The sequence below is a fragment of the Schistocerca piceifrons genome, chromosome 5 (genome assembly GCF_021461385.2).
Source record: "Schistocerca piceifrons isolate TAMUIC-IGC-003096 chromosome 5, iqSchPice1.1, whole genome shotgun sequence".
NCBI lineage: Eukaryota > Metazoa > Arthropoda > Insecta > Orthoptera > Acrididae > Schistocerca > Schistocerca piceifrons.
Genome location: NC_060142.1, coordinates 89153283 through 89172081, shown reverse-complemented (window position 1 = coordinate 89172081; position 18799 = coordinate 89153283). Strand labels below are relative to the sequence as shown.

General features: G+C 45.9%; 1 protein-coding gene across 1 annotated transcript; it reads left to right on the top strand.

Moving 5' to 3' along the window:
- The first annotated feature begins 1645 nt into the window (after window positions 1-1645).
- LOC124798757 (glycine-rich cell wall structural protein 1.8-like) lies at window positions 1646-16569 on the top strand. The gene is made up of 5 exons (XM_047262285.1): window positions 1646-1853; window positions 3970-3979; window positions 4221-4447; window positions 12051-12211; window positions 14740-16569. The coding sequence occupies exons 1-5, from the start codon at window positions 1646-1648 to the stop codon at window positions 15049-15051; spliced, it is 918 nt and encodes a 305-aa protein (XP_047118241.1). The 3' UTR covers window positions 15052-16569.
- The last annotated feature ends 2230 nt before the right edge of the window (window positions 16570-18799 follow it).

Genomic DNA, 18799 nt, shown 5'->3' with positions numbered 1-18799 from the left:
GCGAGTAGCAATGTCGCGATACGATAAACCGCAATCGCGATAGGCTACGCTCCGACCTTTATCAAAGTCGGAAACGTGATGGTACGAATTTCTCCTGCTTACACGAGGCATCACAACAACGTTTCACCAGGCACCGCCGGTCAACTGCTGTTTGTGTATGAGAAATCGGTTGGCAACTTTCCTCATGTCAGCTTGTTGTAGATGTCGCCACCGGCGCCAAACTTGTGTGAAAAGCTAATCATTTGCATATCACAGCATCTTCTTCCTGTCGGTTAAATTTCGCGTCTGTAGCACGTCATCTTCGCGGTGTAGCAATTTTAATGGCCAGTAGTGTAGAATCAGTCACTGGACTGAAGTATCGAACAAAAAAGCACCTGTTCCTAGTTATGCCAAGCTCTCCTAAAAGCTGTCGTTCCCCGATCTACTGCAAGGCGGATGTTCGCCAGAAATGAAACTATCACGCGGTAGCTAGCTGGCCGTAACGGAAGGGGAAGAAATTTTAGGAAGACTGGGAGGCTCCTCAAAAAGATCGAAGGGCTACTAAGGAACGTTAGAATGGTTCGAATGACTCTGAGCACTATGTCGCTTAACTTCTGAGGCCATCAGTCCCCTAGAACGTAGAACTACTTAAACCTAACTAACCTAAGGACACCACACACACGCATGCCCGAGGCAGGATTCGAAGATGCCACCGTAGCGGTCGCGCGGTTCCAGTATAAAGCGCCTAGAACCGCTCGGACACAACGGCCGGCGGAACGTTGGAGCACAATTGTGCTTGGCCTAGTCCCTGATGCTGCTAATGATGGAAATTTGGTTGTGTGACAAAGGGAATGTGGAGGTTCTCCGCAGAATCGACGAAGAAAGAGCCCATGAAAAACACTGAGCCGACCGTGGTGGCCAAGCCGTTCTAGGCGATACAGTCTGGAACCGCACGACCACTGCGGCCGCAGGTTCGAATCCTGCCTCGGGCATGGATGTGTGTGATGTCCTTACGTTAGTTATGTTTAAGTAGTTCTAAATTCTAGGGGACTGATGACCTTAGAAGTTAAGTCCCATAGTGCTCAGAGCCACCTGAAAACACTGACAAAAACAAGGGACAGGTTTATGTGACAAGCAACGAATTCCATGGTAGCAGAGGGAACTACAGTGTAATGCTGTGGGTAATGACAGTGGTTGAATGATTAATTAATTACGTAGGGTGTAAGTGGGAGGTTCTGTTGAAGAGGGGTAAATCGTACGGATCGTATCGAACCAGTCAGTAAGTTTCATAGAGCCTTAACTGTGGAAAACTAGGAACACCACTTCGAAAGATTCAGCCTTTGTTCTGTAGGTGTGATCTAGATGTAGCAAGTAAGCTGGCGCGTCCTTGAGACGCAACTGTCGCAACGCGAGCACGGCACCGAAACCGAAGGTCGCGCCGCGGGTGTAGGGTCCTGCGGCTGTCGGCTGGTGGGTGCCACCAGGTGACACGCCGGCGTTTTTGTGGGCCGCTCCCCGCGCAGACATCCGCCGCCTCCAAGGCCGGCCGCGCCGTGCCAGCCGCGCCGGCCTTCCGGCTCACAGCGCGTCGCCTCCGCGCCACTATAAGAGGGCGCGGCGCGCCTCCAGCCGCCAGAGTTCAGCTTCCAGCCAGCAGCCTCCAGACATGCAGCCACTCTCTGCCCTCAGCGCCCTCCTGCTGGCGCTGGTCGCTCCCTCCTGGGCCACCACCAACGGCCGCGGCATCGTCTACGAGATCCACGAGGTGCCCGACAAGGGCGAGGCCATCGCCACCGCCCAGAGCTACCCCGTGGGCGTCGGGGTCGGCGTCGGCGGGCTCGGCTTAGGTTACGGGGGAGGACTGGGAGGAGCAGGTGAGTCAGCGTGGGGCTGATGTTCTGGCGCTGCAGGATTACTGATACACTGAACCATCAGGTGCCGTGAAAAGAAATGTTTATTACACCTGCCAGTTTCGGTTGTGCAAATCATCTATATCTACATACTCCGCAAGCCACCGGACGGTGTGTGGTGGAGGGTACTCTGAGTACCTCTATCGGTTCTCCCGCCTATTCCAGTCTCGTATTGTTCGTGGAAAGAAAGATTGTCGGTATGCCTCCGTGTGGGCTCTAATCTCTCTGATTTTATCCTCATGGTCTCTTCGCGAGATGTACGTAGGAGGGAGCATTCTACTGCTTGACTCCTCGGTGAAGGTATGTTCTCGAAACTTCAACAAAAGCCCGTACCGAGCTACTGAGCGTCTCTCCTGCAGAGTCTTCCACTGGAGTTTATCTATCATCTCCGTAACGCTTTCGCGATTACTAAATGATCCTGTAACGAAGCGCACTGCTCTCCGTTGGATCTTCTCTATCTCTTCTATCAACCCTATCTGGTACGGATCCCACACTGCTGAGGAGTATTCAAGCAGTGGGCGAACAACCGTACTGTAACCTACTTCCTCTGTTTTCGGATTGCTTTTCCTTAGGATTCTTCCAATGAATCTCAGTCTGGCATCTGCTTTACCGACGATTAACTTTATATGATCATTCCATATTAAATCACTCCTAATGCCTACTCCCAGATAATTTATGGAATTAACTGCTTTCCGTTGCTGACCGGCTGTATTGTAGCTAAGTGATAAAGGATCTTTCTTTCTATGTATTCGCAGCACATTACACTTGTCTACATCAGGCGACTGATATTTTTCAGTTACAGTATTCGTATGTATGCATGCATGACGTTCAACTGTACTGCCTTTTGAATTTCTTTATTTTTAATTCATCAGTCGTCTGAATTGTTTGATGTGGTCCGTACGAACTGCCAACATCTTCATCTGAACCTACTCTAGCTCCCGTAATTAACAATTCAACCACTTTCTTCTCCACAGCTTTACGTTGTGCAGTTCCCTCTAGTACCACCGAATTCATTCCCTGATGTCGCATAAAACTGTCCGTTGATCTTTTCAGTATTTTCCATGAGCTATTTTTTCGACGATTTTGCGGAGAGCCTCCGCGTTTCTTAATCACGCCACCTAATTTTCAACATCTTTCTGTCGTACTATATCTCAAACGCTTGTATTCTCTTCTACTCCCAACACAATATTGCGCTCACAAAATTCATTGTCACAAATTCATTCCTAAATTAAGTCCATGTTTGATAATAGTAGACTTCTCTTGACCCGTAATGTCCTCCTTACCTCTGGTAGTGTTCTTTTTATGACCTACCTCCTGCTGTTACAAGATGTTTAGCTTCCACGGTACTGTAATTCCATACATCATCTACTTCGTGGTCCCTGCATATCATGTTAAGCTTATCACTAATCTCATTTCTTGTACTCAGTGGATGTGGATATGGATAAAGCATGTGGTCAGCATACCGCTCACCCAGCTGTCGTCAGTTTTAGCTACTGGAGGCACTATCTCTCAGTCAAGTAGCTCCTCAACTGGCACCACATCTGTCAACAGCTCTCGGCAGACCTGGACAATCCAACTGCTAGCCAAACCCGACTGCGCATAGCTTTGGTGATCCGAAGCGAACCGGTGTTACCACTGCAGAAATGCTGTTGACATGTTGTCAAAGGATTAGTCTAAATATATATACAGGTTTAGCTTTTTTTAACTTATCTTCTATGATAAGTGGAACAGTCAGCATTGCCTCGTGTGTTCCCACCTTTCCCTGGAACTTAAACTGATCTACCTGTCATGCCTCCTCTAGGTTCTCAGTTCATTGATAAGTAATTCGTGTCAGTATTTTCCAACCATGACCTGTTAAGCTGATAGTCCGGTAAAATTCACGCCTATCAGTCTGGGTCTCCCAAACATCTCAAAATTTCTGGGGGAATATCGTTGACTTCACGTATCTTCCATGTCATCTTCACGTACTTCTCTATCAACAAAACTGTTCTCAAGTTCGTTTCTTTTACCTTCTGCATTCTATTCTTTGCTTGCCACCTGCACATCTTGAAATTCATACACTTGCTTCCTTTTTTTTCAGAAGATGTAAAGTGATAGAAAGCTGTGAAGTAATGGAATCACAGACTATTTTGTAGTTAAGTGGCTGACTGTGGCAAGTTGTCAGAACCGCTCGGTCGCAGGTCTGGGCAGCTACTACCCCGTAGCCGCCTACGGCGTCGGCGGTCTGGGCGGCGTCGGCGTCGGCGGCGTCGGCGGCCTGGGCGGCGTGGGCGGTGGCGGCGGCTTCGCGTCCGGCAAGGCGCTCAACAGCTACGGGGGCGGCGGCTACGCCGGGGGCCTGTCCGGGGGCGGCGGCCTGGCGCAGAGCGGCGGCTACGCGGCCGGCGGCGGCAAGAAGGGCGAGGCGGGCGCGCTGTCCAGCGTCGCCTTCTCCGGCGGGCAGGGCGCGCGCGCCGTCAACAAGGCCGACCAGGGCTTCTACGGCGGCGCCGCCGGCGGGCTCAACAACTACAACCAGGGCGGCGCCTTCCAGCACGGCCTGGCTCGCGGCCAGCAGGGTGAGTCCTCACACAGGTCTCTGGCAGGTTATTAACAGCACGCTGCAAAACCACTGCCAAATGTTCCCAGCTGGGAATCTCTACGCCCCACTACCACCTCGCCCGATAGTTGGCTGAACGTCAAATGGCATGGGATAGGCTGTTGGCATAGGATAGGCTACACTAGATTCGGTTTGAATAGGCGTCGGAAGGCCGAACGATAACGATTGACCCCCAAGTCATATTCAGCTGACAGGCGTCACCAGATGCTAATATGGGCATGTGGTCAAGAGACCGTTCTTCCGGCCGCTGCCAGTTCTCTTGACAGGAGCCGCTATTTCTTAAACAAATAGCACTTCAATTGGCGTCACAAAGCTGAGTGCACTCCACTTGCCAGCAGCGTTCGTCAGACTCGGACACTCACCCATCCAAGCACTAGCCAAGCCCGACAGCGCTGAACTTCGTCGATACGACGGGAACCGGCGTTACCACTGCGGCAAGGCGTTTGGATACCTATTGAGGTATGGAACAGAAATTACACAAAACGAACTTAAAAAAGCGCCACTAACCAAGGCAGACTACTTAACAGCTACCTGGCCGTCATGTCAACCCCCACCCCCCACTACTGACCTAAGCCATGGAAGTTAAGTGGGTTGAGTCAGGCAGGTGGCTGCATGGAACCACTGCAGTACTTTGGGTCGACATGGAGACGTCACAAAATGGCAGGATGGATATCGTACTGCTGTCCTTGTATTGTTCTAATGCACTTCGCCGTGTCCTTCTGACATACATGCAAAGTACATAAGAACAAAAAAGGCACGGAGTATTTCACGCCAAATAACTGGGCTTCATCTCTAATTATATGTCTGTTCCTGTAAGGGACTCTTAGCATCTGTGCGAGTGTAGGATTTAGACTAAAGGGGTGACGTATGGAAGTTTGGGCCGATATGAGGAGCGTGTGCGGGTGGCCGAGGCGATCAAAGCGAAAACATGCGTTAAGTGGAAGATCCGCGTTCGAGTCCCGGCCCGTGCACCTATTTTCGTTGTCACCAATGCATAGTGCAGCCAAATTTTAGCAATATTCGCAAATGTGAATATGATTTCGTATGGAAAAAGGAGCTATAGTGTTCGAAAGTTAGTAAAACTGTACTATTTGTTACGTGTCTACATCGAATCATGTACCAATCGCAGCCACCTAACACGGCCTAAGAGATCTGTACGTAAACAGAACTTAACCGACAGGGACCGCCGAGCAGTTTCGTATCTTGTTGACGGCAGCAGGCTTCAACCGTGACAGGAACTGGTGCTGTCAGTAACTGCAAGTCCACCTTCACAAGTTTCTGAGCGAAAGTTTCTAAAGTAACAGAATGTAACAGACATTTCGAGTCGGTTATTTCGCAGTACGCCATTTCCCAAATTGGGACACCTTCAATGGGGCACAACACACAGAGATTTGACAGTAGCTGGATGGAAGTGTTTAATATGGTCCAACGAGTCGTGATTTTTGTAATAACAGTTCTGAACTTTCCATCGATTGGATCTGACAGATTTCATGTAACACACACACAGAATTGCTTAAGAAAAATGACGAAAAAAGCGGATAGATCAAAAGAGCAAAGAAAGTGGTAAACCGTGAGTCTAAAAACTGAAATATTGTGGGGATCGAATCCCGGCCGGACCATGGAATTTTCAGTTTGCTTTCAAACTAGCGTTCACCTGCCAATCACGAGAAAATTGGCCAGGAACGACACGTAGCTCGGACTCCGCATTGAAGTGTGGGTCCCTTTTCCTCCGTAGACCGGTTGTGAAGCAACAGAGCGTTGAGCTACGAGGAAAAAAATTCTGCGCAATATCGTTTGGCATATTTGTGTGGAAGTGTAATATATGATATTTTAAGAATGCCAGTAGCAGCCTGGTTCTGATTATTGCCTTTATACGCGATGCCATACATTTACTTCAGACTCCAAGGTAAAGTAGCTGCTATTTTACTCCTATACACGAGGGTGGTTTGAAGGTATGTCGATAGCTTCAGTGAAACTTTTCAAACACCCGCACAATGTTTGGTTCTGGCTATTATTACGTATTCTGCATGATGTCGTTGAACCACGTATTCATAAATATAGGAGAAACCCATTTAGTGAAGCGTGTCACATTTCACGGAAGCTTCGATACAGAGGCCAGTATGTAATTGCAAGCTCGGATACCGTCAGACAAATTGCCTACATCATATGGCTTCAGGTGTATGGCTAGCGTCATTTGTCACGTGAGAATGACAGCAGCGCAAAAACTAGTAACGTAAGTGATTTTCCAGTATCGTAACGGGAAACATGTGTTCGGAACGAGACCAACGCCGACAGTGACGGATTGGACGTTAAGGTCCTGTTACTTTCGAAACAGAATGCGTTATAATTAGCTAACGTTTCAGTTAACAGCCATCGCGCAAGTACGTAGGTGTGACAGTGACAGTAAATTTGCAGTAGTACACGAGACGGACATCTCAATTTCAAAATCCAGTGCGGGAAACGTTTGACAGTGTGACAGCACATGGAAACACCTGCATGTTGACTAGGAGAGTTGAAACTCAAAGTAAGATTTTTGTGGTGAGGGGACCTAAAATTTCAAGTAATTCATAGGAGAATGTTACAAAGACATGATCACAGCCTCATTAGCAAGAGACTGATTTATCAGCGGGCAGATGGATTTAAAAGCGGACGTACATGTTGACAAGCCATGGATGTGTCTTCTCTAGAAGTTTGCGCCACATGAGACTGTGGATCTGGCCTGACGCCATGATGGCTAACTATCGACCTGTTTTTTTAAATGGTTTGGGTCACGAAACCGACTATCAGTATCGGATTTGCTCATATCGTTGGTGTGAAGAATCACGATCCCTGTAAACAGTCAGCTTCGCAGACGTCTTCGATGAAAAAAGACGACGCGTGTGTGTATATTACATTCCACAGTCTATTCAGTATAGTTAAACTCAGGCTGAACGTGGGCGGCTTGGTGACGTGTTCTAACAGTTGACAGAACCTGGGTACGTTATTATGAGCCAGAGAGCAAAAAACGTCTGGCGGTACCCGTCTTCCCAAGTATATAAAATTTTGAAGTTTTGGCTTCTTCAGTTAGTCGTCCTGTAGAGAACCGCTGCAAAGACGGTCGAAATGTCAGTTGCTTTTACTGTTCTGTAATGACGAGGGATAGTACCAAAAATAATTTCATTACAAATGGTACCTTCCCCTTATAGTATCATCTCCACGGTCCTCCGTAGTAAGAACAGCCAAATACTGACCACTATGGACAGCGTGCGGCACAATGCAATGTTGGAGAAGAAATTATAAAAAGATTCTTTTTTTGGAGTCTTACTAAAAATGAGTGTTTTCTACTAATTTTTCCTCTTCTACTTCGTATTCATGGTCTTCAGTTTGTAAATCTGGTGGACCTGAAGCCCCTTGTAATAAACCAATGAACAAGCTAACGCATTTCCACGTCGGCAGGACACGTGAAACGGTGATCCCTGTCAAAGATAGCCATATACAAAGAGACTGAGTCAGCAAAGCTGTTTACCTCGCGTTTTTCCAGAACCGTTTAAGGTATTAGAATTCCATTTTCACCAAAACGAATTGCGAAAAAGTGGGGACCAAATGACTAGTCTCTTTACAGAGATATCGGGATCAACTTAAGATTTTTCAAATGGAGTTTCTGGTGCTAGTACAGCAATCCCAAAAAAAAATTCAACGGCGTTTCACTCTTCAAAATACGATTACCTGCGACTGGTTTTGAGCTCAATTAGATGTGGGTTTAATAGGAAGTTTACATTTCAAACAAATTTGTACAAACTAGTACAGTGATTCATATTCGAGCCGATGGCGTCTTCTACCCACACTTCCGCAATTATCTCGCGAACGCCATCTGAAGCTGATGCAGAGTATTTCTGTCTGAATCAGTCCTTCCTCACAACTCTTACTCCCAGAAAGTACAGAGAGTTGCTGTAACTTTTCACGCTAGTACGGAAACTTAAATTTCCGGTACAGTTGAGCACAACTACAGCTCTGTCACCGCATACCTGTGGCCAGTACACAGTCTGAACCAGACCACCACCGACAAACTTTCAGAGACGGCAATATGGACTAAAACAAGACAGAAGAGTTGTGTAAAGTGCATATCGTAAGAGCTGCGAGTACTTGTTCTTCTTCGTTACTGTGAAACGTATCCATTCTATGCAAAGCTCCTTACTTTCCTTGTCTTTAGAGGTGATGTCGTAGACGGAAACAGGAGAAAAATATCAAGTTAACATGGACGCTAACGCACATACGTTACGAGCTACAATCACTTGTTCACTACTGTGAACACGTGGTTCTAACTCATAAGGTATGCACATTAGAGCCCATGTTTAGTACACTTATTTTCTTGGTTTTGTCCATACTAGCTCGTCTGAAAACATGGAAAGGAAAGACGTTACACTATCAAAGATGAACAAGTACTCATAACTCTTAAGGTAAGCATTTTAGATTCCATGGTTACCGGACATGTTTTTCTTGTTTTGATCCATACTAGCATCTCTGAAAGTTTCCCGGCAGAGATATGATTCACCCTGTATTTTCGCTTCGCGCCAAGTTTTTAAAGGTTCGCATATACAGAGCCATCTCGGGAGCAAATTCAAGATTTACATCTGCGAGATAAAAGAACAGCCACCAGGTGAAAACATTGCTCCAGACGGACGCGGTTTTTAAGGCGCTGGCCTCCGCTTTCGGGAGCGTCGCGGCCCCCGGCCGGCGGCAAGAACGCGCATAACAAACTAGTTAGCGGGCGGCGCTTGTGGTAACACCTCACGTAACTCATCTGGCGGCAAATTACGTGGCGGTCCGGGCGGCGCGCGAATATTAACGATAGCGCCGGACTCGCCTATTCTTGGGAAACGTCCGACGGTGATGGAGTGGGGGCGCGCGCCCTATCTCTGGGCGGCGCCGCCCCGGGCCAGGGGCTATATTGCAGCACAGCACAGCACAGCACAGCACAGCACGGGCCGGGAAAACTAGACGTCTCATCCAGCGGATTGTCACCCAACAGCGGCAGTGGGGATGGTCACGTCATCACAGCAGAAGGCATCGCTGTCAGTCTGACTACCTGGTCAAGGCAAGCGTATGCACCCAGTATTGCTTGCCTTCCAAAAAACTGTCGATTCTACAACACACCGACACTCATTAACCAAAGTACGATCATTTGGAGTATCAAACATGGGAGTAAGTGCGATTACTCAGTATGTCACCTGGCGTACAATTACCAACAACTTCAAAAATTTCGCAGATCATCCGGTCGTCTTCGCGCTCCAGTCACATTAACGTGACCTCCCCCTATGGTCGACGTCAACGAGCAGCAATCACTCGAACACAGGCGGGAGGTGGCAGCACTAGCAGTCTTACTTCTTCTTTTCCTTGTGCCTTATTGCTGGCGGATACGCAGGGTCGGCATGGTTAATCGGATGTGGCAATGTTAGTTGAAGGGGTGGCCGGATGCCCGTCCTGCCGCCACCCCGTACTCCCCGGGAAGGAATTAGTGTACCGCAACTGTCTGCGACGGGTGTAATCCATGGAATAGTGCGAAAGTGTTCAGATGTCTGCGAGCCGTGTGACTGAGGCGGGACGTGGGGACCAGGCCGGTATTCATATAGGGGGATGTGGAAAACCGCCTAAAAACCACATCCAGGCTGGCCGACTCACCAGCCCTCGTCGTTAATCCGCCGGGCGGATTCGATCCGGGGCCGGCGCGCCTACCCGAGTCCAGGAAGCAGCGCGTTAGCGTGCTCGGCTAACCTGGCTGGTTGTGGCAGCACAAGCAGTAGAGGGTATATAATAGCTGTCGAGGGGATGCAGATAACAGTGCAGTTGTTTTCATAATGCGGAAGCGGAGCGAAAATGATCATTGGTTTTCGGGCCAAGGATGTAAACATTTCTGAAACGTCTAGGTTTGTAAACATTTCGCCTGCCGCCGTGATTAAAGTATACCGTGTACGGTGGAATGGCGGTATCCAAACTGACGTAAATGTGGTGCACTGCAGACCACTGATGACAGGTGTGAATGACGGCGGCAGAGAGGCCTATGGGCTAATAGACGCGCAACCGTTGAGCCACTGACTGCCCGATGAACCAAAGGGGCTACCAACAGTTTCTCCTGAACGACTATTCAGCGAATGTTGGTGCGTATGGGCCTCAGCGCCGGGCGCCTGATTCATGCACCTATGCTGACTGCTGTTTGCCGGAAACGACTGGAATTTGCACTCCAGTGCTGCAACTGAAATGGCGGGAGGATAAAATGAAAATACAAACTCGCTATGTTCGCCAAAGCAACTGGTCAGACTGTGGCTGATATACAGTGGCTGACGTTCAGTGCGTTGCGCAATATACCCGTATATGTAGAGGAAAATGTAGGAAGCTCTAGAAGAGGATGTCATGTCTAAGATTCGAGACTGGTATGACGATAACAAAGAAACAGAATTAGGTAGCGCACAGTTATTAAAACAGACATCAAATTTTTAGTTTTGTAGTAAACAATGCAACTCATTATTTTGAAAAGACGGCCCTTCGCGTACAACCAGCGTCGTCGTTATTCGTTTTTTTTTGTTTTTGTTTTTTTTTTTGCTTTTGGTTACGTGGCATCACAAGCTCCTCAGTGAGTAATCCTCTTTTTTTTAAGATAGCTAAGGGGCTTATGAAAAACGCCAAGGAAAAGAATAAGACCGACTGGAATACAAAATATGGGGGAGATTCAGCACAAGATGCTAAGTATTTCTTGTAACACGGCGGAAAAAGAGTAATTTTGTAAGAGAAACCGAGGAGCGTGAGGTCTACGTCAGGCAATGCGTGGAACAGACAGTCTTTAATATACTCGTATTTGTTTTGATTGTAGGATCACAGGAGCTCAGAAACTTTCAGGGTAGATAACCTTTGAAATGCTGAGGCGGGTCTAACACATCTTAATGATAACAGTAACGCGTGAAGTTATGGGAATGGCTGTTTCGTAATATTTAGCTCGATTCAAATGGCTCTAAGCACTATGGGACTTAACATCTGAAGTCATCAGTCCCCTAGACTTAGAACTACTTAAACCTGTCTAACCTAAGGATATCACACACAGCCATGCCAGGCAGGATTCGAACATGCGACCATAGCAGCAGCGCGGTTCCGGACTGAAGCGCCTAGAACCACTCGGCCACAGCGGCCGGCATAGCTCGATTATTTCACTGAAACAGTTGCATAGTGATTGTACGATGAAACAGTGATTGAAGGGGGGAAAAAGAAATGGAGTTAGTGTGAAATGATTTGACTGATAATGCTACAAGACCGAGGGATAGGAAATAAGCAGTCTGTCTGCTTATGTACCCTAGTAACCTACTGAATAGATCCATACATTTTTTTTTTTAAATATGTTAAATAGTGTGGAGGAAATTTGGGATTCGTTAGAAACTGCTAAGAACTGTTTTTACAAGTGCCTCCCCCTGAAACGCTTTGACAGTGGCCGTAACTTCCGCAGGTAATTCAGGAAAGCTATTTACACAATCGTGCTTTGCTGAAGCGACATGCGTATCTCACAGTCTTTTAACTAGTGGGCTCACTTTTATTTTCAGCCCTCACCGCTGGTGCGGTGAAGGCCGGAGGTGGCCATCGCAAGGGCCACAGCAGCAAGGGCTTCCAGAACTACCACCACAAGGACGAGTCGGGTCAAACCTCCACCTTCTTCGACGAGGCCAGCGATGAGGGTGACCACTTCAAGTACACAGGCCAGCAGGTGAGTGCCGGCACCAGCCGTACAGTAGTCTCGTAGTCTGCGCTGCGATTCTGAAGGGCTCCACTCAGATGCTACGTCTGATCCATTTGAATGTTACGTGGAACTACACATTCTCTGCTCTTTCGTTTCCCGAGAAGTATCTTGTCGCCTAATTGGCGCTTCTCGAAAAGAATATTTACACTAAAAACATATAGCAATCTGAAACGGATAACTTACTTTATAGCCCCTCATATCTGGCGCTGGGTTGTTCAATTAGTCTCCTCTTCCAATTATGTCGGCGACATTAAAGTACCGTACGCAAATGCCACACTGTCCGCTTGCAATTCTCTTGTCTCCATCACTCCTTTCATTTCTCGTCGCCATTCGCTACTCGCAATTTAAGGATGCAATTAAAGATACGGGAGGAGACGCCACCTGTGTGTCTTTTATACGATATATATTTCGATACAAAATCCAGTACACTGATTAAGGGGACCCGCACCCTCCTATACCTGCCGCGATCAATTTAAGGAACGTCTTCTCTTACACCATCTGCCTATTAAGATATTTCTTGGGACTGTCGTGGTGGGTAAATATGACATAATATGTCAAAGTGAGTTCAGTATATTGGAAATTATTCTTCAAACATAATTGTTAATTTTTTATTGCTGAATAAATTGTAACGTCTTTTTCTCCACCCTCTGTTGGTACCGAGATTTTATTTTTCATATATTTTGAGGAGGCTATGATAAAATACATAAAGCGATAAGTAGTACGTACACTGAAAATTTTAAGTTTATATCTCTAACAGATCACTTGAAAATAGCAAGAAATCACATTACCTGAAGTGGTGTTTGAAGTTTCAACAACATTTTAATGAAATCCCTGACTATGAAAGAACTTGTCTGTGTCACTAGACAACTCTTCACCTATTCTTTTAACAGCTTTCGTATTTTGCTGGGTTGCCTCTTCAAATACTTCTGCTTCATTTTAGCATCCTTCTTCCTCCCGTCTTTGCACGCACTAATCGTTTCCAGAGCGCATGACACTTAATATTTACTTTGGTGTTGATAACAACAGCATCATATTGTCCAGTATGCAGAGCATAATATACTCCATCTACAGAATTCCGGCATTTACTTATAGATGGAATATGACCGAAGGGGCGAAAAACTTGGAGGAAATACAATAACATAGCAACGATCAGCCCATGTTTATACACAATGCCACATTCCATAATAATTTGTCATGGACGGTATAAAGCCAATTTTCAGACGTATTTGCTACACTACATTACACGAATAAATGTCTTTATAATCATACAAAGTCAGAATGGAACTGTGAACAATGTGATTTGACATAATGTTCAGATTCATGAAGTTCCTTTGCGGCTATTGTTGGTGCTGATATGTTTCCGCACACAACTTTATAATCATACAAAGTCAGAATGGGACTGTGAACAATGTGATTTGACATAATGTTCAGATTCATGAAGTTCCTTTGCGGCTATTGTTAGTGCTGATATGTTTCCGCACACAACTTCGCTACTGCCAGTAGCACTGTCCACATTAACCTAACCTGGAGGTTTGTTCTTTTTAAAAATTCTATTACTTCATACCACCTCCTTTTCACTAAACCAGCAATACAGTTCACAAAGAAATGACAAAGATATTATATTATTACATCTTTGAATGTTAGCTCATGAGACTATGGTGGACTGTTGCAAAATTTCGCCATTTTCGGCCAAACATACCAGTAGGTTACGGAATCCTACGGAGTCCCTAGTTTGGCATTCAACTGGTGATCAAGGGAAGCATGATTGTTTGCCAGCTATGGTCATAGTTTCGACGTCATAAACGCATGTTCCATCTTCTGTTACGACACTTCAGTAGGTCTGCACTGCTGTTCACTTCACATAGGTACTCATGAACATCTTGCTTTCGCCGCTTTTTTGTTCAAAGTCAACCATTTTTGAACATATTATGATGTGACACGTTCCGTACATAAAACATCACAAAAAATGTCATGGTTTGAGCCAGTTGATACGCAAATGTCATCAGTCCCTTGCTGATTGTTCATGACCCTTTTTTCGAAACGCTTATATCACTCACAAATCCTTGTTTTACTGATAGCAGACTCACAAAAAGCAATTTTTACATTTCTAATAAATCACTGATCCATTTTTGTAGAAAATAATCGCCGAAACTGTCAAAACACATGCCGAAACTGTCAAAACACATGTAACATTTCGGACACCCAACAACAGGCTAAGTACCCGATATGGTTAACGATGTAGATATTTTCCAGGCGTTTACCAACGGAACAACAAAAAAATCGCGCGAAAATAACACAGAATGTAGAATTATGGAATCGCCGTTGCTCAACTAACACGCCCCGTACACTACAAAATGCAGATGAACAAAATAATCAAGCGGCTGTCCCCTTACTCTAGTCCACTCCCCGGCTGCCTCCTTAAGAAGTGCAGAAACGTTTCGGCCGGTGACTCATCTTCAGCAGTGTAAAACGTGGCGCGTCTCGCGTGTCGACAGGGCGGCTTCGGCGTGCAGGACGGGTCGCAGTACGGCGGCAAGCTGGAGGACGCGCGCTTCGCGGCCGAGCAGGCTGCGCGCAAGGGCGGCTTCGGCCACGGCTTCGCCGTCGACGACGCGTCCGGCCACAAGGGGTCGCGCGGCCAGCAGGCCTTCTACGGCGGCGAGCAGGGCTACGGGCAGAGCGCCGCCTACGACGACTTCGGCAAGAAGGTGGCGCAGCAGGGACAGCAGTTCGGCGGCCAGCACGGCGCCTCGTACGGCCAGGGCTTCTCCAAGGGCGGTTACGGCGGGGTCGGAGGTTACTACTAGGGCCGGCAGTTACCTGCTGCCGCGGAAAACGTGTACATACAGCGGAACCCCGCCAGAGGCACTCTTCGCATCACACTGTCTAGACTGTGGTCTGTTCCAGTCCACACAGTCTTCTGTACTGTTTGAGGTGCTAGACGTCTTTAGTGCACTGCACTAAGCTTAACAAGTCTTGCCCAAATATACATTCTTCAGATCTATTAACAATTTGTCCATTCTCTCACTGCCTCCACTACAAAGATTAGCTTCTGTCAGTCCGAGCAAATGAATTTCTATAGGCCGATCACGCAAAGTAGTGTCTCGAAATCGTAACAGCACTGTGGATTGTCGAGCCACTTTATGCGTTCATGTACTCGGGGCAAACGAAAATGATCTTACGTACCTCTGGATCCACAGCCACTGTAAATCTCTTAAATGAAGCAATATTGCTGCTCCCTTGGGCACTATTGAAAATTTATAGTGCTGCTGAGTTCGTGCGCCAGCGGTCTTGCCGCAGTGGTAACACCTGTTTCCGTCACATCACAAAAGTTGAGCACTGTCGGGTTTGGCTAGCACATGGATGGGTGACCGTCTGGCTCTGCCAAGCGGGGTGCACTCAGAAATTGAGGAGCTACTTGTTTGAGACGTAGCTGCTCCGTTCACGAAAACTAACACCGACCGGGAGACTTGTGCGCTAACTACATGCCTCTCCGTAACCGCATCAGCTGATGCTCGTCGGTTGAGGATGACACGGCGGTCGGATGGTACTGTTAGGCCTTCCGAGGCGTGTTTGAACGGGGTGGAGTAGTGCCGCTAAGTTCCTTGATTTGCATCCCACTTGATTTTAAAACGTTGATCAGTCCATGTGTGTTGCCACTTCAATATTTACGGTAATGCATTTTAGTGAGGCTATCACATGTTGCAATTCCCTGTACCGTTGTGTGGAACAGTGATTCAGCATGCCAATTTTTATTTTTATTTAGCTTGATAATGTCCAAGGGTACAAAAGTAACTGATTGTTAAACAAAGTGTCCGTTTCATAGTAAATGAATTATGTACGCAACAAAATGACTTGCGTAAAAAAATTACAACACTGAGTATAAAGTTTTCATTTCGCCTTATTATTTTCTTAAAGGAAAATATATATTACTGGAGAACGAATACTTCGCTGGGGTAGTGCGTGTTATGTACTTTTATAGACAACCAACGCCTTTCTAAACAACACACACTTTGCTTGGTCGGGCTGTGTTCCATCGGGTGATATTCATCCCATTCATATACCAACATGTGTATATCACTCGGCGTAAGGATAAATGAAGTTGTGACAGGCAGAAGATCATATACAACTGGTCTCACATGATTTGAGAGCAACAACCGATGCAAATTCTCAAACATATTTTTCTGTTGACTATCGTTTCTGAATTAAAGACGTCGTCGTATTCCCTACAGACTTGTGCTTGATGTGAAGAGGAATCTTTCTGTAAATTTGTTAAAATAATGCAAGTGAATGACAAAGAATAAAGAACGATTTTGAACAACAGAAGAAAAGTTTGCTTCAATTAATCACTACCTATTCCAGTACCCACAGAAACAATAACGTCTCATTGTGTGCTTTCTGTTATCCTATCTATCGTGTTTTATATAACCGCGATTGCGAACGGAATTGCCCGTGATTACACTTTTTGCCCGTGTGACGCTGCAGAAAATAATTGAAACACTGAACGTGATGGCTTTCACCAATAATTGCATTTGCATCTGGTGCCCGCAGTTGGATCTATGAAAAATTATTCAATTATCAGACTTTAAAGGCGCACACAATACCCGTATATCGTAACGACATGGTATGATGCAAAAAAGCTATAGCGGCACCTGGGTTGGCCGCACCCATGTCATGTTGTTATCGTTTGCAGGTGCCGCGGATTTACCTCTATCGAACACACATTCCAGCACATCGGCTTCATTCGGAATCAGGCGTAACAATAGGGAACAAGAGTCACTGAAGAAAGTTTCCTAACCTTATATAAAATACTTTCGAAACGATCTTTATGGTTTTTAAAGGTTATAAGTACGGAATTATTAGGTTTAACGTCTAGTCTACAGCGAGACAGTTTGGACAAAAGTCGGTTTCATTACGATGAGAAAATCAATTGGACGTGGTTTCTTTAAAAGCACGATGGCGGCATTCGAAAAAAACCATAGAAAACTCAATTCTGGATGTCCGATGGAGATTTGACTCATTTTCTACCCAAAGCCAATTAAGTATCTTGAACACTGTCTTACCTCATTCGGTAAATAGGCTGGAAGTCAAATACACTTACGAAGTCAGTTCACACATATTTCACTCGCACAATTTCAGAGACATAACTGTATCGGAAATATGTTCATCTCATGTTTTACTAAGTAGATGAAAGGAGTCGCCAAACTGTAATGGATGATTCGTGTATTGCTGCTTCGTAACAATGGAGACTTGCTAAAGAACTGAAAAAAACATTAGTATGTCCGACCAAAGACACCAAAAAATCCGGCGATGATTTCTAGGCGAAGTAGAATTTCAGTGTGCTGAGAATTTACGCAGCAATATACCAAAACAATTAATAGACTACAATATCACTGTTGGAGAGTTTAATTGCAGCCATGCGTGTAGCTTGATCACCATCGCTCACTCAACTTCACCCGTCTGCAGTCTTATCGTAATACATACATTTCAAGCTTCCGTAAGGCCCGTCACGTACGAACGTTAGCCTTCTCCACGGATGAACGTTGCATGAAAGACCATTGATTTTATTGCTAGTGTGGCTATGTGTCTATTTATCTACATCCAGATCCCGCTCCAGCTACTGCCGGGGCTAGGTGCAGACGAGTCCTCTCCATTTGGCTCGGTCCTCCCACCACTTTTCTTCTTCCTCTTACCGCCAGGTCACACCTCTCCTTTCCACAGATATTCTCACTCCCGTTTTCCACCCTGTTCTTGTGCGCTCTCCAGGTCTTTTTCCATCCATCTTTGGTTCTTCCATAATTTTGGGAGGTCTCTGCCCACACATCCTCTTAACATACGCGTACCATCTTAATCTCTTTTTTCCAATTTCTTCTCTCATACTTTCTTGTATAAGGTCCTTTCTGATATCTGTGTTCCTTACTCTGACCATTCTTGTTTTTCCCTTAACTCCTCTGAGAAATTTCATTTACCCTGCTTGCAATCTGCTCCAGTCCCTTTCTGTCATTGTCCATGTTCCTCCAGCATAGGTGACAATAGGGAAGTAATAAATCTTATACATAAGGAGTTTTGCTTTTCAGAAACTTCCTTATTCCAAATCAGGTGCTTTATTGTTTGGTAGAAATTGCCTCCCCTCTGCAACCGCCTACAAATTTCGTTGGTTATCCTTCCATCACTAGATATTTCACTCCCGAAGTAAGTGAAACTGTCTACCACTTTGAGGGGTCCTCCATTGAAAGTAATATTTCCGTTGATCCCTTTGTCTCTTCCAAATACCATTACTTCACTCTTATCTTTATTTATATTTTATCCATACCTTTTAATTATTTCCACCAACGCATCAAGTTGTACCTGTACATCTACCATATCATCTGCAAAAATCATCTTTTTGTCTTTTTCCTTTACTATATCTTTAACTGCCCTATTCACTCCCTCCACCACAACGTTAATTAAAATGTGCAGGAGATAGAATACTTCCTCGTTTAAGTCCTTGCCTTATTTCGAAGTATTCAGAGTTCCCCAATGATGTTCTAATTCTACAATTGTGTCCTTTGTACA

Coding starts and splice junctions, on each gene's coding strand:
- LOC124798757 (XM_047262285.1), top strand. CDS start 1,646: ATGCAGCCACTCTCTGCCCTCAGCGCCCTCCTGCTGGCGCTGGTCGCT. Junction 4,448..12,050: donor CCTGGCTCGCGGCCAGCAGG/GTGAGTCCTCAC, acceptor TTTTATTTTCAG/CCCTCACCGCTGGTGCGGTG. Junction 12,212..14,739: donor TCAAGTACACAGGCCAGCAG/GTGAGTGCCGGC, acceptor GCGTGTCGACAG/GGCGGCTTCGGCGTGCAGGA.